General features: G+C 37.0%; 3 protein-coding genes and 1 long non-coding RNA gene across 5 annotated transcripts; 2 read left to right on the top strand and 2 right to left on the bottom strand.

Moving 5' to 3' along the window:
* The first annotated feature begins 239 nt into the window (after positions 1-239).
* Positions 240-10,712, top strand: dgat1a (diacylglycerol O-acyltransferase 1a). Its single transcript, XM_020925841.2, has 17 exons — positions 240-687; positions 1,766-1,853; positions 4,257-4,297; positions 4,547-4,632; positions 6,421-6,473; positions 6,712-6,817; positions 6,936-7,064; positions 7,522-7,596; positions 7,666-7,769; positions 7,844-7,882; positions 7,962-8,003; positions 8,091-8,135; positions 8,213-8,325; positions 8,679-8,744; positions 8,819-8,906; positions 9,163-9,225; positions 9,299-10,712. The coding sequence occupies exons 1-17, from the start codon at positions 401-403 to the stop codon at positions 9,443-9,445; spliced, it is 1,572 nt and encodes a 523-aa protein (XP_020781500.1). The 5' UTR covers positions 240-400; the 3' UTR covers positions 9,446-10,712.
* A 13-nt stretch (positions 10,713-10,725) lies between these two features.
* LOC129412570 (cilia- and flagella-associated protein 20) lies at positions 10,726-12,534 on the bottom strand. Of its 2 annotated transcripts, none has more exons than XM_055166536.1 (6): positions 12,338-12,534; positions 11,571-11,650; positions 11,380-11,491; positions 11,090-11,278; positions 10,906-11,019; positions 10,726-10,823 (listed from the first exon to the last, which is right to left on the bottom strand). In XM_055166536.1, the coding sequence occupies exons 1-6, from the start codon at positions 12,419-12,421 to the stop codon at positions 10,818-10,820; spliced, it is 585 nt and encodes a 194-aa protein (XP_055022511.1). In that variant the 5' UTR covers positions 12,422-12,534; the 3' UTR covers positions 10,726-10,817. The 2 variants fall into 2 exon arrangements, with proteins under 2 accessions (XP_055022511.1, XP_055022512.1); XM_055166537.1 differs by having other exon boundaries at positions 10,768-10,820.
* A 713-nt stretch (positions 12,535-13,247) lies between these two features.
* On the top strand, positions 13,248-18,171 carry LOC110168866 (G-protein coupled receptor 20-like). The gene is made up of 4 exons (XM_055166538.1): positions 13,248-14,796; positions 15,893-16,149; positions 16,705-16,837; positions 17,515-18,171. The coding sequence occupies exons 1-4, from the start codon at positions 14,572-14,574 to the stop codon at positions 18,100-18,102; spliced, it is 1,203 nt and encodes a 400-aa protein (XP_055022513.1). The 5' UTR covers positions 13,248-14,571; the 3' UTR covers positions 18,103-18,171.
* On the bottom strand, positions 16,876-20,749 carry LOC129412571 (uncharacterized). Its single transcript, XR_008633756.1, has 2 exons — positions 17,517-20,749; positions 16,876-17,363 (listed from the first exon to the last, which is right to left on the bottom strand). It is a non-coding gene; the product is annotated as an uncharacterized LOC129412571 (long non-coding RNA).
* Positions 20,750-21,249: the final 500 nt, after the last annotated feature.

Consider the following 21,249-nt stretch of genomic DNA (forward strand, 5'->3'; position numbering starts at 1 on the left):
AATAAAGTAAACAATTACAATTAATAACAGTTTTTAATTTTATTTTTAGATAGAATTTTTTGGTAGGTTTATTCAAAACACAGTAAAAAGGCACGATGATTGTTATAAATAGTATTGGTTAAAAAATAAGAGTAGTATTAACGATAACTTAATTGGCAGCTAATTGTAAGACGCAAGGGCAAACCTGGCAACCCGACGGCAGCACCTTGAGCAGCTGTAATAAACCATGGTAAATACGCCCACATCTTTATCGCCACATCTACAGGACTTGAGTCAGGCTCTGCTGCTGCACCGAGTCAAGTCCTCCGCGTGTCTTTCATTCATACGGGGACCACTGAGACACCACATCTCCGCTGCGATGCCAGGGAGCTGAGGCAAATACGTGACTCAAGCCGCCGAGATGAGCGACACAGCCGAAATAACAACCACCGGGCCCGTAACCCGCAGGAGAAGGACGACCGTAGCGGGCAATGGCAAGCAGGCGAACGGGGGTAAGTGGCACGAAGCCGGGGACAAGCCTCCGCAGAGAGCCGCCAAAGGGAAGATGGAGCAGGTGTCAAAAAGGACGAATCAAAACAACGCGAAACTGGACAGGGACATGGAGACAAGAGGACAACAGCATCAGCAGTTCTCAGACAGCACCAAGAAAGAGAAAAGTGAGGTGGAAGAAATCGATGAAAAACTCAGGTAAACGTGGTCACCTGCGCGCCTTCACTCTCAAATCAATTTATAGGCTAATCAGTAAACACATCAGTGGAGTCCTTCTGTATCCTACTTCCTTATGCAGATAATAGAAGCTAAAATTTAATTCAGAGGATGTTGATTTAAGGAAAAATCTTTTAAACACACATTTTTTACCTAGGCCTGTATTTCCATAACATGTAGGCTACTTATTATTATGTGTGGGGTCCTGTTTTGTTTAGATACCGTCTGTCTTTGCTCAATTAGTAAGTCTTTTTTTTAATTTTTTTATCATTTATCAGTTATTAATTATTCATCAGACCTCTATCAGTCATTATTTTAAAGTTGGAGCCTAATTCTCACAGTATATAAAATAAATAAAATAAAGTGTTTCAGACTTATTCTATTTATATGGACCTGCTGTAGTGAATAACTTTTGTAAACAATTTGGATTGTCAAGTCAATTTAAAGCAAATTATTTAAATATTGAATTTTGATTTAGGAAGCCAAAGTTGATATTGCGTAAGGATATTGACAGCCAGTCCAGTGACACTCCCACTTTACTGGAATAAGTAAGAATTGTATTATTATAATTTGTAGTTAAATTAACAGGGCAGGTCATGGCAGGTCTCTGAAAGCATACCTAAAGAATGATACAACTTTTTATGTAGTTAAATGGTTAGTGTGTACATGTTGCACAGTCCTGGTTTCTTTTACATTACGTTTCCTTATGCGTTATCAAGTTACTTCTCTGCCTCCCACCCTTACTGCCCTGCGTCACTGTCTGTCACTGTACTACCACAGTTTTCACAATAGTTTATCACTGCACCTTTTACCCATTTACCCAATAACTTTGCCCTTGGCCGTAACTGTGACCAAACATGAAATAAGTCATCGAAATTGAGTAATCGCCTTATGTCACTTTCGAAGAATTGGCTTGTAGAGATGAATGGCCTTCTTTCAACACACTTGCAGAAGCATGAAATTTGAATTGCAAATAGAGGCTTGTGAGGTTTCAAGACAATCAAATTAAAAGTCCTCTTGAGGGCGATAAGAATAATATAGATATTGTGTTTTGTTTCAGTTGTCACACGCTGCAGGAGTCTCTGTTGAGCTCAGCCAGTGGCTACAGTAACTACAGGGGAATCCTAAACTGGTGTGTTGTTATGTTGGTGAGTAAAGACAATCAAAATCCTGTGTCATGTGAGTGGTTTTCCCTGTGTCATGTGTCACTTCTAACTCTTAACCACAATTTCACAGTATAAACCAGAACAATATGGTACAAATTTCTCAAATGTATTATAAAATGTACATGTATATTCAACTATATAATTGATTCAACTCAACTGTATAAGTGACACTGACAAATGACTCTTTTTCTGTCATTATTACTGTTTTTAGCATCTGCAAAGCCCAGCACAGTCACAGTTTAAACTTCAAATATATATTAATTATTAACATATTAATTATTAAAATATTACCACGAACAATAAGTTGGCTAAAGGGTAACTCTAAGCTTGGGACCAATGCAAAAGTCAGGCTTTTTTTTTTTTTTTTTTTTTTTTATCTAAAACTGCATTCCCTGATCACACAATATTCTTACCCTTATTTTACAAAATCTTGTAATTCAAAACAATTATAAGTGACACTTTTAAAAGTAATTATTCTGTGAGTTCAAGTATTACACAAAATGAAAGTAAATACTTGTCTTTCTTCGTCATTGTTTACTTGAGGAAGTTGTGCACAGCAAAATTAAATTCAGGGCCGTATATGGAAAGCCTGTTGAATATTCAAACTGATGCAAACTGATTTCTCTTTTTCCTATGTTAGATCAGTTAATTATAAGTTAGTGAGGTACTGGCTTTATTCCCAGATGTGTCACAGTTTGCCATCTGCAGCTGGGGTTTTTTAAGGACAAGTTTGCCTTTTTAAGAAACTGCACTTACTTTGGTCGAGAGTTTATGCACTATTAACACAAATCCTGTTATAATAAATCTTGCTACGGTGCAAAATAAGTCTTCTGGCCCATATAAGTGACAAATTATTCTCTCTTTTAAAGTTTCAAACACAGCAACTGCCACTTCTGCCTCTTCCTCCCAGATGGGACAGGAGGCCGCTCTTAATTCAGAGTGTGCAAAAAGGGGCTCTGGATTAGTTTATAAGAGGATTAACACAAAATTTTAGCTTTTTCCTCAAATGCTAGTTTAGGTCATGAAACTTATTGCTTGGTTTGTAATGGCTGCCCTATTTAAAATGTGTCTTGCAGTGATTCATAGTTTGTTTATATGTAAAAGTTATGCTTCTTAGGGATGTGGTTACCAGATGCCTTTTTATCTTTGCATCAGATTGAGGAAGCAGTTTTGGGCAGGGTTCAATAAGAGGAAAATACATGCTTGTAACTTTGTATTGTAGATTACTGTTTGTAATTTCAGTTTTGGGTTTGTGACTGCATTGGGTTTTTCAGTTTATGAGACATTCATGAATTTCCTTTATGTTATAAAATCCTGTATACTGGCCTTTTTAATTTATCATAGGACTAATAATCAGAGCTTGGGTTTTGCTAGATAAAAAAGTGTGAAATAATGTTTGATTGAAAGTTGGATATCAATTGATAAGCAAACAGTCTGTTATGCTGTTTTCTAATCTGTTATAATGTTGTTTCCACATCAAAAACAGACCTGGAGTTGTGTTTTGTTTCATTCACACATGTTGAACACGCAAAAGCTGCATATTTAGACTGAGTTCTTCACCTTGTAATGTCATGCGGTATACAGGAAGTGCTCCACTGTGTTTTTAAACTAATACACTTTCACTAGAATCATTTGGATAATTTCAGATCTGGCATTGCTCTATTGCTTTCTCTTTAATAAAAGGTAAAAGGTAGCTTTTAACTTTACAAGACAGAACAGAGCATTTCGAGCTTTGGAAATGTAGTCAGACTAATAATAAAGGGTTACCGAAACATGTGTGAATGAAACAAAACACAACTTGGGGTATGTTTTGAGGAAGTAACTACATTATAACATGGCTTAAAGCTGGCTCAAGAATGCATTTTGTGTAAAATAAGACCTTTAAACAGTATTGGATGCAATGCTTGTTATACATTTAGGTTCTAACTAGTTCTAGACCAATTAAATACTTGTCCACCCAATACAAACTCCTACATAATACAAATACATGTAGACCTGTATACTTACCCACCTAAAGTTTCAGCCTGCCCTCACAAATTTAGCAGTCTTGAACTGGGCCTGTCATTTATTATATTTTCTTGTGAAAGACGAGGGTCATAACCTGATTATCTTGTTCTATCAGAAAAATACCATGACTATTATCTAAAATGTAGAATTGTCATTGTTTTTCTGCATCTCTCTGTCACATATTTTTCTTGGGTTTGACACAGACTTTGAGCTTTATTACACAATATAGCGATAAACACCGCTGTAAATTTGATCGCTATCACAACAAAAGAGCTGGATGTTCTTTATTGCCAATCTCATTACATGCACATTTGTTCATTATTGTAACTGAATTAAAAAATTAAATGCATTTTCTCCTCTGGGCTATTGTTTTTTTAGGTGCTGAGTAATGCACGGCTGTTTTTGGAGAACATCATTAAGTGAGTAACAAAAGGATTCACAATATTCACCGACAAACACATACACATCACCACTTAGCTGTCATTCTTATGGTAGAAATATAATAGAATATTTAAGCTTTTGTTTGTCCATTGGGGCCACTGTACAGGCATTTTTTTCTCAATGTAAACTTAATGCACAACGCACATGTCTCTTCACTTTGGATTTATTGTTCAAAGCTTTATCTACATTCAGATAACGGTTCAATGATTCATCTTGTCTTTTTTTAGATATGGGATCCTGGTCGACCCGATTCAAGTGGTGTCGCTGTTCTTGAAGGACCCTTATAGTTGGCCGTCAGCATGCCTCATTATAGGTATGATATGTGAATTATTAGGTCTGTTAAAGTAGGGGTGTAACAGTAACCGAAATATCATGATATCGTTTGTCAAAGGTTTCACAATAAAACCGTGGACCATCACAAGATCAATTAAGTCTCTTTGCTTAGATTAATAGTTGTTGTGTGGAAATAGCTAAAAAAACAAAAAGAAGAGGGGACTACATGGATCATGATCCTTTGCTCCATTTCTGTGCAGACTACATGAAGAAATAACTGTTATAAGCACTTTTAAATCTTAGTTCTTTGGGTCAAATCTTGTCAAGGCATTTTAAAAGGAAAAAGTAGTGTGTACACAGTTTTGTTAACCTCCACAAAATATCACAATAAATATCATATTGTTAGATGCATATGGAGAAAATATTATACCGTTACATCCCTGGTTAAGACACTGTTGGTCTATTATCTATTATTTATCTGTTATTTTGTATTTATACACTGCAACTTTACTGTGTGAAACCAAATTAAATAGGTTCCTGTGCTCTGTGTTTTTTTACTTCTCTTGTCGACTGTGGTAGCTCATTTCCTCATTGGTTTTAACAGACATCACCACATTATCCCTGTTTTAGTTTCCCTTCACTGGCTCCCCGTGTGCTTTAAAAGTGATCAGTAAAATTAATTCTAAAGTTACATTTCAGAACTTTAATCCCTGTACGAGCCCTCCTCCTGCAGCCACAGATCCTCAGGCAGGTCCCTGTAGCTGTTCCAAAGTCCAGGCTCCAGAGGAAAGGTGATCGAGCCTTTTTAGTTCAGGCGCCTTGGCTTTGGAATGACCTGCCTAAGGAAAAAAGGCTCACACCATCAGTATCACCTTTTAAATCACTTCGTAAAACCCATTTTTATCAGTTGGCCTGCCTTTAACTGGTTTTAGCTTGACCTTATTTACCTTATTTATTTTTATTCTATATTTTATGTGTTACAATTAATGACATTTTTTGCATCATCATTGTCTGGTTTTGTATGCCTTCTGTATGCTATTGTTATGCTTTTGTATTGTTCTTTGCGACTTGTACAGCACTTTGTAAACCTTGTTTATAAAAGTGTTTATAAGTAAAGATTTTTATTTATTATGTTACGATGCCACCCTAAACTAATCTATGGAATCATGTATTCATTTATTTGGCAAAGTAAAGGTTTATATTTGACCGTATCCAATGAACTATTGATACTTTGCAGTGACAATCACGTTGGGGGTGTTGTACATGTATCTGCACTGGTGGAATGTTCAGTACTTCCTGTGGTGATACAAAGCACACATTAGCAAACACAGACAAAAGACTTTTAAGAAGGAAGAAGAAAAACACACACATTTTCAGGAGCCTGTATCAATACGAGCATTCATGGTCCTGTTTAGGTGTTTGATTTAGTTGATTTTTGTGTTCTGACTAACTCAAAAACTGCTGGCTAATGCTATGTTGGCTTGTGTCTGTAATTTCATGTGTGAGAGACTTGTTTAACAGCACGAATCAGATCATCTGATGGCGTTCCAGCTAAATCAGCTCTTTCTGATCAGATTGTAAAATAAAGATCAGATTAAAGTCTTAACAGAGCTTCACACCCCCAGGAAATGTTGATAACATCAGCTGCAAAGTATCATCCATTCACTTGCACATTATTACAAATTCTAACTTTATATATGAGCTATACAAATATATTTTTAAGTACTGGACTAGATGAATGCTTCATTGTGATGTATTCAATAACTACTACATTGGGTCCATAACAACAGGATTTTTATCAGAGTTTAAAATCTTTTCTCTTTTTCAGTGTCCAATGTGTTTATTTTGGCGACCTTGTACATTGAGAGGCGTTTGGCTGTGGTAAGTGTTGATCCATTTCCAACTGAACTCTGCCTTTTTACGGTCAGGCTTGGTTAAAACAAGCCAGTGCAAGAAATATTAGTCAGTTATTTGCCGGTAAAAACATTGGGTTAACATTTGTTACTCTGTTTTTTTTGTTTTTTTGTTTTTTACAGAAACAATTTTACAATCTTACTACTAATATATGATAACCTGTGTTCACGCATCTTTAATATAACATTCTTGTGTTCTGTTTTAGGGCACAATTTCAGAAATCACAGGACGAATACTGCACATGTTTAACCTGACAGCTATTTTGGTGTTTCCAGCAACAACAGTCTTGAGTCTCACCTCTATAACTCCAGGTACATAAATAAATACACTTTATTTCACCGTATTATCACAAACTGGATTATGTATTATTATCTCAAACCAGATTAGCAGGCTGAAGAAATACATGTGCTTATGTTTATGTGTGTTTAGTGGGTGGAGTGCTGGCCCTCGGCATCTACACTATTCTCTTCCTAAAGCTGTACTCATACCAGGACACAAACAGATGGAATAGAGAGAGCAGACTGGCCAATGCCAAAAGACTCAGAAGGTCTCATTCATGTGAGTATTTTAAAACAGACCAACACTGAAGGAATACACTTGGAATTTAAAGCTATTAAACAGCCTGACCAGAAATATTAAGATATACATTGCGATATATTCAAAGGTGCACTGTGTAACTTTTCAGAACGAGCATCTGCCCCATGCCTCTCTATAGAGAAGTTATTTCTTCTCCTGTAATGTTCCACAGTATGGCATTAAGCATATTTACATGTAGACAGGTGAAGCCACAATTCAAAGTTAGAAGTCAGATCTATGGCAAAAAAAATAAATAAAATGCAATGCCATACTGTGCAACATACCAGGAAAAGCATTAATCTCTCGATGGAGACAAGCAGGCGGCAAGCAGAAAAGTTAAATCTGGCACCTTAAATAGCTTAATTTGTTTTTTTTTTTTGTGTGAGAGAGAGTAAATGCAATAGCTAGGCTTCTTTATAATCTATTAATATTTTTCCAGGTCCTTCTGTGGCCCAGTCCAATGGTTCTGCTGTGCACAGTACAGTCTCCTATCCTGGAAATCTCACACATAGAGGTAAAATATATGTAATTATAAAAAACGTTAAATTAATTAGCCTACTAAATATGTTGTGTTTCTTTCTAGATATGTATTATTTTGTATTTGTCCCGACTCTTTGCTATCAGCTCAACTTCCCACGATCACCACGGATACGGAAAAGATTTCTCTTGAGGAGACTTTTTGAAATGGTACAAAGGATTCAGTGCATAAACTTTGCACTTTGGATGGTTTGATTATAATTAACATCTTACTTTTCATTTAGCTATTTCTTATGCAGCTTTTGGTGGGATTAATACAGCAAGTATGTAGAAATATTAAAAACAAAACAAAACTTTTATATTAAAGTACGCCCTTAACATTGACTTGTACATTTTTTTCAGTGGATGGTTCCAACTGTACAAAATTCTATGAAACCATTTAAGGTGAACATTTTATTTTGAAAGTTTCAGGTTTTTAATTATATAGTCTGATATTTGTCTAATGTAGTTAATTGTTAATATTTTTTATAGGAAATGGACTTTTCTCGAATTGTGGAACGATTGCTTAAGTTAGCGGTAAGTATCACAGTACAAATTATTATTATTTAGCACACAATCTGTTCAGCCATCTGAATGATCCTCTCTTGTTACAGGTCCCAAACCATTTGATATGGTTGATCTTCTTCTACTGGTTTTTCCACTCCACTCTGAATTTTGTGGCTGAGCTGCTGCAGTTTGGGGACCGGGAGTTTTACAGAGACTGGTGGTAAACACATTTATTAACATACTCAAGCCTTTGGTTAATCTGAGTCAAATTCTGAGGATTTTCTTATTAGCAAGGCTTACTGCCAGACTGTATTTCTTTTACAAATCCTCAAAACAATCTATTACAAGGACCTCCTTCATTATTGCAGACAAGTACTTTACATAATTGGCTCTGGTAATATGGACCAAGAAGAAGGCATATTTTATGGAATAGGACGGGGACTGTCGTTTTTGAGGAAATTACCTGAACTTTTACCCAGTGTTCAAATGTATTACATGAACCCTGCAGTGATGTAACATTGTGTAGTGCATTAGCCTTATATAGACATTAAAAATGCATGTGTTTCATTTCAGGAACTCTGAGACTGTAACATATTTCTGGGCCAACTGGAACATCCCAGTTCACAAGTGGTGCCTCAGGTATGATACGAAGTTTGAGTTCAGCCTCATATTTGACAAATGTAATGTTAAGCACACAACATGCTATTTTGCAGACACTTTTATAAGCCAATTATGAAGAAAGGAGTGAATAAGTTTTTGGCTCAAACTGCAGTCTTTCTTTTGTCTGCTTTCTTCCATGAGGTAAATAATCTACTCTCCCATTGCCCATGTGACCTTCAGCAATGAGCAGAAATATCAAAGTTCGAACTTTATCCTTTATGGACCTTTGTTTTTGGACATAATATAAAATACACTTTACAAGTATTCATTTAGACCGTAAGGGTAGATCGACACCTATACATATTGGCATTAAGACCAAGAGAAAGTTTGTACACAACGCAAAGTACTTCATTAATAACAGTTAACTTATTGTAATAATACCTTTGTCCTTCTTTAGTACTTGGTAAGTATCCCACTGAAGATGTTCAGATTATGGGCCTTTATGGGGATGATGGCTCAGGTAAGACTGTAAATTGTTATTGTTAATCATTGTAGACATTATACAAACCTCATGTTTATTGTGAATTGTGCAGGTTCCTCTTGCCTGGTTCGTGGGTCGTTACCTGAATGGTATCTATGGAAACGCAGCTGTCTGGATCTCGCTTATCATTGGTCAGCCCGTCGCAGTGCTGATGTACGTTCATGACTATTATGTCACTCACTATGGAGGCCCCACATGATAAAGACCAAACACATTATCAACTACTGTATCAGAAGTCCACAGCAATGAAGTCTAATGAACCTGCCGCACACTTTTGGGAGAAAAGTGTTATTTGCACATTGAAGGATCACTTCTTAATAGAAAGTGACTTGATTGTACTTCGCCAGTAACTTTCAGTGGCCTGTTTCCTGCATCTTTAAACATGGGCCAAATAAAAAAATATATATATTGCTCCTTTCTTTACAATTTATACAACATAAATGCAATCATTTAAAATACATATTTATATAGTATTTAGTCAAATGAGACTATGCACTGCCACGGAACTATATTCACATAGAAACCCAGTGTTTTGAAAGCCTTTTGGCCAACATAAGATGTCTCTTTTCTATATTAAAATAGTAGACTGTATTGTGTAAATAATACATTTCAAGTGCATCACTACTTTAGTAATTAAGTAAATAAAATATAAAAACTGCAAATTGAGATGCAGTATTTGTAAATAGATGATGAACAAACAGGCAGCCTCATTCCTGTGCTCATCAAATGCAGCATCAATGCAAGCTTTGTAAGCTGGTGTAGCAATCATTGTAGATCTTGGCTTTGTGTTTTTTTTTTTTTTTTTTTTTGCATAATATTTCAGTTTTACATTGTATATTATGTGCCATAATAAGAAAGTTTGTGATTTGTTTTTGCACTATTCATATGCAGGCACTCACACATTGTAATGACCAGAAGGCATTTAAATTATGATTTACAATCAATAAGTTCTTGAAGTAATATTTTTGTAGACGTTTTTGAGAATGTGTATGTTAATTTAAGTGAAGACAAAAGCTGTTTAGGAGGAAGGAGTCATGTAGTTTTCTTTCATGACATTCAAGTGCTCTTGGAGTTGATTATATTGTTTTCGTACTTAACTTGAAGTGCCTGCTGGAAATAGTTTTTGAATAAATATTGGACCAACAGAAACTACTAAGAGGCAGTGCATGTAACTAGTACAAATTTAAATAAATGGCATAACAGGAATACGGGGGAGTCTGCTGCTATACCTTTACAAAAGCATGCTTTTTTTTTTTTTTGGTTTTGCCTTTTTGATAGTTTAAATAATGTAAGTTTATTTGTACTAATAATAATAGTAATAATGTCTCTTCCTATGTACACAAATACGAGGTAGATTATTTATATGATTTGACATTGTATGGAAGTTTTGTTCAGTACTTCTGGTGCATCTGCTCTGCATAAAATCCAAAGATGTTTACTTAATGAAATAAAGTTATAATAACCAATGTGTCTACAAAATAATTTTTATTGTGAAGATTTTTTTGTTACTCTGTGAAAATAAACACTTAAACTCCATTACAACAAGGTGGAAGTGGTTGTGTCGGGAAGTTTTACTGCTGCAAAAAAAAAACAGTAATGCAATCAAAATCAATTCAGATTGTCCAAAGTATCATAACTCTTTGTTGAACAGGGCCTTACCTTTGCCTTCTGGTTTTGAACAGGCACGTACAGTTTAAACTCTGCTGGTAACTCATCCTCAGAGTAAAGTCTGTCTGAGAAATATATCCTCCTTATGCGGCAGTTGGCATGGATCTAGAATAAATGTTATAATAAGACAGTATAATAGTCTTAATGATTTTGCCACAGTATCCAGTGTACATACCTGTACCCTTAGCGTCTCTATGTAGTTGGTTCCGTACGCTCTCCTGGTGAAGTCCGACAGGTTGAACTGAATCTGGTTCCAGCCGTCGTCAAGCCGCATTGGCATCGTGCAGATAAAAGGTTTCACTCTCGTCGTGCTCTGATAGTTACTTGCCCTGAACCTCCGACGAACATTTTTGTCATCTAACACCTGACAAATATGAGAGAAAAAGATGTACAAAAATTAAATTGGTTGCTACTTTAAAAAGTTGTAAGGTGTTTGAGTGTCTCTAAACTGTTGAAGAGCCATACCTGAACTTCAAAGGAAAAATATTTCTTTAGGTTTTTGATAATCATGACCAGAAATGGGAGCTTGATACCCAGTGTCTTCTTTGGGTCAGCAGGGCATGTTATATAAGTAGTACTGCAAGAATACAAAGAGAAATTTGTTATCAAAATATATGGACAACAAACAAATAAAAAAAAAAAAAAACTTATCCTACCTGACATTGGTCCCTTCCACCTCTAGCACCAAGGAGTGGATGTCATTATCTGTTATTCTCTTTATGTGTCCATTTCGCACCTTAAAATGTCAAAAATAGGAAACAAATAGTAAGAAAATTGTGCATATAGCCGCACAGCACTTGTATTCGACTCCATTAGCGCAAAAGCCTCTGTAAAGTTATGATGTCCTTTAGTTTTTTTTATCATTAAGCAAAGTCTTGTTGTGAGTTGCTTAGTAACATGACTGTCTGGCCCACCATGCCCTGTTTTGATGTGGTCCCATTACAACCACAAACAATCTATATTCTGCACTAATCCAATTTCCAAAAGGATTTATATCTACATTTTATCTCCTTAGAACTAGTTAAATATTTTAGCATTACATGTATCATTCAAAAAATAAACACGAGATCTAGCCAACACATTAGCTATAATAATGGATAAAGAACATGATGGAGATTAGAATCATAAAGAATCATACAAGTGGTTAATGTTTTTACAAAATTAATTCACGATCTTTTGCTGTATGTATTTTGTCGAACATAATTTGAAGCTATCCTCCTAAAGTTTTGTTATTAGAACTAACCAAATGTGCACACTGGCAAATTGGTAGCGTTAGATAAAACATGAACGAGCAAAATACGTCCCAAACATGATTGTAATCAGGAGTAACTGATCCTAACCATAGGAGATTATTTTCAAATCAGTAGCTTTAGCTCGTACCAATCGCTAACGATGCTAGGTGTGATTGCAGACATAATCTTACCTTTTTGTCCCAAATCTGAAGAGGTTTACTGCCGATGCTGTATAAAATAGACAAGAATCCACTCTGGAATGTATTTTTAAACATTTTAGCTGAAACACTGCTGTTTAACTAGCGCATGTGTTTTAATAAATGCACTGCGTTTGTTTGATCCATGGTTTGTTTACAGATTCTGTTTCCGCGGTCACCAACGCAACCGCTTCCCCAGGACCATAGACACTAAACACACGTTCCGCCTTTTTTAATACAAAAGTTCCCGCTACATCTAATCAACACCCAACTTTCAGCCGCCACTCGTGGATATATTATCGTATTTATGAACGTCTCTTGTTGAGAAGCAAAGCAACTTAACTATAACACAGGTCGCCCCTTCAGTATTTTGGTGTTGCTAAGTTGCGGTTCCCCCCCGGAACTTTGAAAAGAGCACATCCCGTAACCACGGCAACCGAATGCAGGACGGGCACTAAAGATGTCAGAAAAAGCAGACTGCCAAATTGGGCAAATGACTGTGCAAAAATATATTATATACAAGCATTCAATTAATGTTAAAGTTAAAATTAAACTAAAGTTAAAAGTCTGAAATTATCAGATGGAATTTTCCATTTCATCAATTTAACATTTCTTAGCAAACCATCACCATAATACTAACTTTATACTTAATAAACAAAACAGGCAACTAAGTAGTACAAATTTACAAAAATAAAAAATAAAAAAATGCAGCAAAAGTTTAAACATTGTAAATAATAATAAATATCATGTGTCCTTGTTTCACTGTATAGGCTATCCTTTTATTTTAATGGGTAATAGTTTGCTTCTAAACTGTTGACATCAGACCAGTTGTTTGACATCGACACAGACACCGAAACTCACTCCATAAGGCCCCCACTTGAGCTGTTTATGTCACTGTGCTTTACGGGTGCTGTTTTACTGTAAATACCACTGGTCTGGGCTAATAAAAGTGTTATTGACCAGGTTTTAGAGTAAAAGTGGTCATTAAATAAAAGTGTTCCAACATACTTAGCCTACATAGTTTCCTATGGAGACTACTTGCATATAGGCCTAGAAGTAGCCTATATACTATACACCAGACATGGTTAAATAAACTTCTTTAAAATACTGAGCCATAGCTATATATGTAAATCTGTGCATGTACCCTAAAATGCATGTCTGTTTTTGTGTATCCATAGGCCCCAGCTGATACAAAGATTTAAAGCAAGTATCTAAATAGGCCTGTCCCAGACTTCCACAGAGTGTGCCCCGCCCCAGAAGACTCCTCATCCTTACTCCACTTTCAACTTGACAGTCCATAAGGACACAGCAAATGGAGAGGACATGGTTTGTTAATGGGATTTTGGACAGGCAGCAAATATATTACCTATAAACAAGTAGGCATATTCACCATAAGGTAAGTCTTGCCTTTCTATGTTTCATTGTTTGCCTACATTGAAAACTAATTCCATTTACACACAACTTGATTATATTTCTTTTCATTAGACAATAGTTTGCAAGCCACTCCTTTCAAAGATATTTACTATTACTTGCAAATGTATTGTCTGCAATAGCGTGACATTATTGTTCTTGTCTTCTAAACTTGTTTTTTTTAATTAAACATAGCATATTTTTAGCCACAATTTAGGTCATGTTTTATCCTTCTGTCAGAGCAGTGGTGATGGAGAGTGGAAAGCAGGATGTGTTAGCAGAGAGTCATCTGTCATTTGTAGAGGGACCAGTGGATCAGTGAGATTTTAAGTTGAGCTGCATTAAGAACTAAAATTGTACCAAATTCATAAAAATAAATGAGAAACATGGGCTTTCATGTTCGTTTTATGGTCAGTCTTTTCAAAGACAAGAATGTTTACTAAAGAATGTGTGTTTAAAACAACACATCCAAACTAAAGTACTTTTGTTTATAGCTGTTAATATAAGTGTTGGCACTGAATTGTTTGAGAAAAAGCATGCTGGCCAGTTAAAATTAACAAGGCCTATATTATATTTAATTGTACATACTGATATAAGCCTTTTGCATAGGCCTAAACAGTGTAATGTTTTCTTTTCCTCCCCACAGTTTGGGTCTATTTATAGCTGATTGTATAGACACACATCCAACTGGTCTACCACTTACAGTTTAAAGACCTCTCGTCCTACAGGATGTTTCAAATATATCAAATTTATGGGACACTGCTGGGGGGAGTCAAGTGCAATTACCCAGTTCAGATGGTTTCTACCTGTTTATTTGAATGAATATTTTTTGTTATTTTCACATATCTTTATTTGTTTTCATTGAAGGCAGAACTGTCAATGTAATATCTGGGAAACCAATGGAAAACATCAGCATCTCTTCTCTCGAACAGTCCAACTGCACTACTTGGGACCAGCGTTGGGGGGCGCCATATCTCCACAGATTGGCGCACCTGGACTTGCAGCTGTATTATGACTTCTATGCACTTTGGGTTTCACTTATGGTGAGGAAAAAATACATGATTACACACATTATTTACAGTAAGTTATTTGTCTCCAATCTGAACTCAATTTGGATATTTTGAAGGAAGCCAAAAATAAAAAATAAAAGAAATGGGCTTAAAGTGCAACTGACAGAATTTTATGATTCTTAAATTCTGACTTAATTTGGTGGGTGTTGCAAGTATAAATTATAGTTTTAGACCAATCAAGATGCACTTTGCCAAGAAATGTTGAATAAAATTACAGGAAGTAGAGGGCTCTAAATCATATGGAAGATGTCACTCTGGGATCTAAATGTATGTTACAGCTAACATGTCACATAACATATTTCATATATTTGTATTTGTCAGATTATAATTTCTGAGTTTTGCTAGGTAACATTTATAGAATTCTCTAGCGCGATGTCATAGTTTCAAATCAGGACGTCATATGCACTTTAAGTTAATGGTGCACTATGTAACTTTTCTGGGGCACCTGCTTGTCTTCATGGAGATGTTATTCTTTGCTTTGAATGTTTCACAGGATGACACTGACCTTACCTATCTTCAATCATTCAGTAAAAAATGTTTTATTACAGTGCACATTTAAACCTGAAAACCAAGATGATGGATTATCTTTGTTCTGTATATAATATCTGGTCCGAGTGACAACATCAACTTTAAAGTGCGTATGATAAATGTTTTTGGATTCTCTTTGATTCTCTGTGGAATTATAACTATTGTAAATATTTATATACTTTTGTTTTACTTAAATCAAGAAGCAATATGAGAAGAAAAGTTGAAAAATATGAAATATATGTTTTCTTATATGTGTTTTGTGAGATTTTTTTTGTACATTAGAGGAGTTTTGGACTTCCCTCGTGTGATGTCATGATTTCCAACTAGGAAGTAACATTTTTAATCTAAAAAATGGCCAAATTGGCAAAATGAGTGTGAATGTGTTTGCAAAAAAGTCTTAAAAGTAATTATCTTAACTGTGTTTTAGCAAAATGAGTACTCAAACCTGTCATAGGAGCTTTAAACTGAATAACATGACAAATTAGTTTTAAAGTGTGTATAATTTCCAAATGTAAGTTCCTCATGTCCCTCATCTCTGCAGGTGTGTAACAGTGCGATGCTGATTCTCGGGGTCTCTTTAAACTCTCTGGCCCTGTACATCTTCTGTGGGACATTTGGCCGCTCCTCAGCCTCTGTGGTGTACACTATAAACCTGGCTGTTGCTGACCTGTTGGTGGCGCTGTCCCTGCCCGCTTGTATCGCTCTGTATCACAGTGGAGGCAGCTGTTTGGTCTGTTCTTATATCCACACGTTCAGCTATTTTGTCAACATGTACTGCAGTATCCTATTTTTTACCAGGTTGGTTAAAGGGCCTATTTTACACCATTTTCTGATCTATGTTATAATGTTTCCTCATTGCAAACAACAAACATATCTAGAGTTGTGTTTTGTTTCATTTTCACATCTTTAACACACAAATCCTGCATATTTACACTGTGCTCTTGTCTCAAACTGAAATCACTCTTTTCCATCTTGATGTCGTGAGGTAATACAGGACGCGCTCCACTGTGTTTTTAAACTCCATACACCTTCACTAGAATCATTTAGATGATTTTAGCCCTGGAATTGCTAATCTCTACTAAACAAAAGCTAAAAGGTAGATGCCAACTTGAAAACTACCGCTTCATGACATCAAAGTGGAACAGAGGATTTTGAGCTTTGGAGCTATAAACAGAATCATAACAAACAAGTGTGAATGAAACAAAACACAACTCTGGGTGTATTTTTGAGGAGGTAACAATATTCTAACATGGCTTAAAGCTCACAAAAGTTAATTTAGCAGAATATAGGACCTTTAAAATAACTTAAAACATAAAACTTGTATTTTCATAAATATTTCCTGTACATTTTCAGTATCTGTATAGACCGGTATCTAGCTGTAGTCCATGCGTCCAGTACCCTTCATCGATGGAGGACTGCAGGAGCTGCGCGGATTGTAAGCTGCACTGTGTGGCTCATAGCAATCGTGGTCACCTATTCCTTTCAGGTAAAATGAATACATAGGCTGACGCATGCACACAGGAATTGGCTGCTCCATTTATTAGCCTGCTATAAGGAGCAATAGACAATGGTAAAAAAAATCATAAAGCACACATCGTCAAAGAGTACAGACTATATGTATTTCAAGCTTCTGTACTATACATGTTGCATAAACACAGAAATGTTATTACTTTGCCTAGAATATGTATGACATTTGGGGGGGGGGGCATTCTTTGAGGAGTTCTGTTCTTGTGGAGATGCAGATTCGTAGCTTCCTGGCAGCCTGGTGGGTAGATGGGAGAGACAGTTCAGCATCCTAACAGCCTGGTGGATGAAGCTGTCCAGTGGAGTGGGAACGAAGGCTCTTGTACTCCCAAAGGCCAAAGGGCAGGAGGCTGAACAGATTGTGTAATAGGTGGCTTGCATCACTCACAGGGCATCATTGCATGGCTCTCCTATTATGGTCAGTGCAGCTGGAAAGGATGCTCCCACTGGTTCCTCTGTAGAATCTGGCCATCTTGAATGTGGTCACACTGTGGAATATTATAGACAAAGCAATAACCATGGAGGCAAGCAGGTGGGGGACTCTTCACCAGAAAAGTTACAGCTTCTTTTATCTTATTATCTTATCTAACATTGAATTGGTGTCACTGTACTTAACAATCATTTTATTTACTTGTACAGACCTCAGCTCTTGGGTCCAGCTCCTCCTGTGTACTGCTCCCAGCCTTGTTCTACCTCACTGTCCTGGAGTTCTTGCTCCCCCTGTTGGCCGTAGTGGGATTTACTCTGCGCGTAGCCTGTTTCCTGTCATCCCGGCACAGACACATGTCCCAGAAGAGTCGAGCCAGAAGAACACGCGCTATTAGACTTCTGGCTACTGTCCTGGTGGTCTTCACAGTCTGCTTCACGCCTTTCCACATCCGTCAGATACTGGTCTACTTCCGGGTTCAGGTGGGGGCAGAGTCACCTGAGCACGGAGTGAGGCATATTCTGGCCTATCACATCACAGTCACTCTGAGCAGTCTAAACAGCTGCCTGGACCCCGTAGTGTACTGCTTTGTGACGGACAGCTTCAAAAGGGTGTGGAGGGAGCGGGGCGGAGGGGGCGGCGCCATGTACGGAGGGGCGGGAGAAACAACCGGAAGAGAACCTGACAGAAACTCAGAGAAGAAGTGTTCAGGGACTGCACTGGCCATAATTCACGGTGTGGCTACGATTACACTGACAGGTCAACCACTGTCTGCTGACAACATAGAGCAGAGTGTGTAGGCAACAAAATACAAGCAGACACTGGCTCCAACATTGAAAAGGTGAAGAAGCCCTGATATGAATAACTTAAGACACAGACATGGACTATATAAAGAAGTGGACTAAGTGAGTGTGATGTCACACACTGTGTTCGGCTCCAGTCAAATGAAGCTTATTAAGGCTTGCAGTTATATAGACAAATTTGGAGACAGTTCGATATTAGGAATCGGACTTGATTTAGGGACAAAATAGTGAAATAAAACCACCAGAATCATTTAGAGTGGGTTAATATAAACATTTTAAAATCAAAATGATGAGTCTGACAGCAGCAGTTGTGGAGAGAGGGACAACGTTTTCTCAATACAAATTGGAGCCGAACTCGATGGAGCCGGAAGTGCGCTCACTTCCTATTTGGAACACGGTGCCTAGCGAGTTAGCTATACCCATTTATATATACAGTCTATTGACACAGTTCACATCCTTGACTTTGAACAGCAAATGTGACGAACACAACCACTACACGGTGCCCTTTTAAAGGAATACAAACAATGAACAGTTATGACAAAAGTGTTGGTGCTCCCATCTGCTCCTAAATCCATCCTCCTGCTGTAACAACTGACTCTTATAGCAGATTCCCTTCAACAGAACATTTCACTTTTAATTCTTACAAAGGAAAACAACAACAACAACAACAACAACAACAACAACAAAAACAGCACTATTCTGGACTTCTGGTGAGACCATAAATGTATATATATACTGTATATATAAACTGTTTATGCAGTCTGTGGGTGAGACTTGTATCAGTACATTTTCTTAGCTGACCAAAGTGAATACCAACTTTTGCTGTATATAACACTTATGAATAATGTTATGTTGTCTTAATATGAGCACCTCTACATCAATGTTCAATTTATACTATCTTTGTATTCTAAAATATAAATGTAAATTCTGTTTTATCAGTATAAAACGTTTTTTTTCCAAACCCTGAAAGCAAAATCAGGTCTCTATAAAAACTAGTTTGTATTTGGTCCACTAGGGGTCAGTGTGCTCATCATAGTATTGCCTGCATGTTATGAAGAGTCAGGTGCAGCAGACCAAAATATTTGTACAAAGGTGTTGAACTTTCTCACATATTCAGACTTAAAAAACAAAGTGTTATAGGAGCGTTGCCCCTGTCTGAGTGACCTCTGACCTTCAGTAAAATCAGCCAAAGTCAACAATATCAAGCAGGTGCTGTGTTTTTTCTACATGAAGGCTTTCACAGCGTTCTTTTCTTCTTGAACACAAAGGAGACACATGAGAAACCTGTGCGTAATGTGTTGTGGACATTTCTGTTACATAAACCCATAAGCGACCACTATAATCCCATGGCATGCAGGTTCATGTATAGCTGCAGCCTGAGGCGATAAGTTGTTTTCAGCCTTTCCTGGAGCTTTTAAGCACTTTCTGTTAATCCACAATCATTAACTTTTGGAGGAAGCATGTGTCGGATTATAAATGAAAGCTGTGAAAATGCATAACCATCACTGAAACTGAGATCATGAGCTGTGAAACAATAACACTGCAGGTATGTCAATGTAAACTGATCGAGCAAAGCAGTCTTTGTTTTTTATATTATGCATGCAGATTGCTGGAAGCTATTTAATAATTTTCAGTTTTATTTTGTTTTAACCAGTATAGACTGTACAATACAATAATCCTGTATGTTGCACTCTATTCTGTTTTTTTCTGTGTAGTGCCTTATTCTTTCCTCTAAATGCCATATACCTATTGCTTTCATGTAATAAACAACAGCCACCAAAACAACGTTTCTCTCAGTTCACTAAACTTAGGGTGTTAACCACATCACCTGTGTTTAGTCTGTTTTAAGTCTGTCTGCTCCACCCACTGCAGCTTCAAAATCTACAAGTGTTTGTAGATCTTCCTTGAAGCTAAAGGCTTTAGGCTGTGTTCAACGGTCCATCTACAACTCAAACAAGACAGGTCTGCCATAAAAGTCTCTATGGGCAGATAGACATACATATTTGTATACCCAAATGGTAATAATTTACTTCACTGGCCTGGCTAAAGGTGCACCATATAACTTTTTGGTTGTGGTTGTATCCATCACCTGCTTGTTTCTATGGACATATCATTGCTTTGCCTGGAATGTTCCACAGTATGACATTTAACAGCTCTACCTTACATTTATTAAATTACAAGTAGTTTTAGAGCTCAAAAAATACCTAGAAAAAACTGAACAGGGTCACCTCTCTACTGATCCTGATCTGTAATGTGTTTGATCTCCATAAAGATAAAAGTTTTAATACCATATTGTGAAACATCCCAGACAAAGCAATAACATCTCCATGGAGAAAAGCATTTGATGGACCCTCCAGCAGAAAAGTTACACCATGCACCTTTAAGTTTGACAGGACAAAAGAGATATATTTGAAACTGCTACAAATGCATAATTACCTCTTTATGCAAACTACTACAGAATTATTACAATAACCAATTAGTGAAATGCACAATACACAATTCAAAATAATGTGATTGTATAATTAGCAACACTCAAACAAAACAAAATAGTTAATTAATCATATAAAAAGCAAGCAGCAACCGTGTATCAAACTAAACCACGCCTCATATGCAAATGAACCGTGACGTTACCGGAAGTGGGCGATTCTTGTTTTTTTTTTTTTTTTTTTTTTTTTCTCTCCCGACATCTATTTTTTTAAAGGCGTATTTAAAGCGCTGGCTTCAGATGCGGGAGCAGCTACCGACAAACCTATGCAACAAAAGCCGAGCCGCTGTCCGGAGCTGATCGGACACGAAAACAGACGAGGACCGGGGCTGACACAACGCGGCGAGGTGAGCCTTTACACCCGGGCAGGACACGGGCAGCAGCGGGGTTATGTCAGTGGTCTGGCCGCTGTCGGTCGTCTCCAGGCGGAACAGCATCTCAGGTTGCTGCTGCAGAGGGGGACGGAGGTGCAGAGGAGGAGCGGGGGTCGGCGTTTACAGTACTTTGAACAACGGGCTGTGACAAAAACAAAAAGAGACTGATTCAGCTCCGAGATGCAAGCGACCACGAACTAGTCGCATGGCGTAATTAGCTTAAATTCTAATTATAAAGTGCCTATAATTAGCATAGTTGGCTAAAAGTGCTGCAAAAGCATAAAC

This window comes from Boleophthalmus pectinirostris, unplaced genomic scaffold (assembly GCF_026225935.1).
Source record: "Boleophthalmus pectinirostris isolate CB_2022bp ecotype Guang Dong unplaced genomic scaffold, ASM2622593v1 HiC_scaffold_855, whole genome shotgun sequence".
Lineage (NCBI taxonomy): Eukaryota > Metazoa > Chordata > Actinopteri > Gobiiformes > Gobiidae > Boleophthalmus > Boleophthalmus pectinirostris.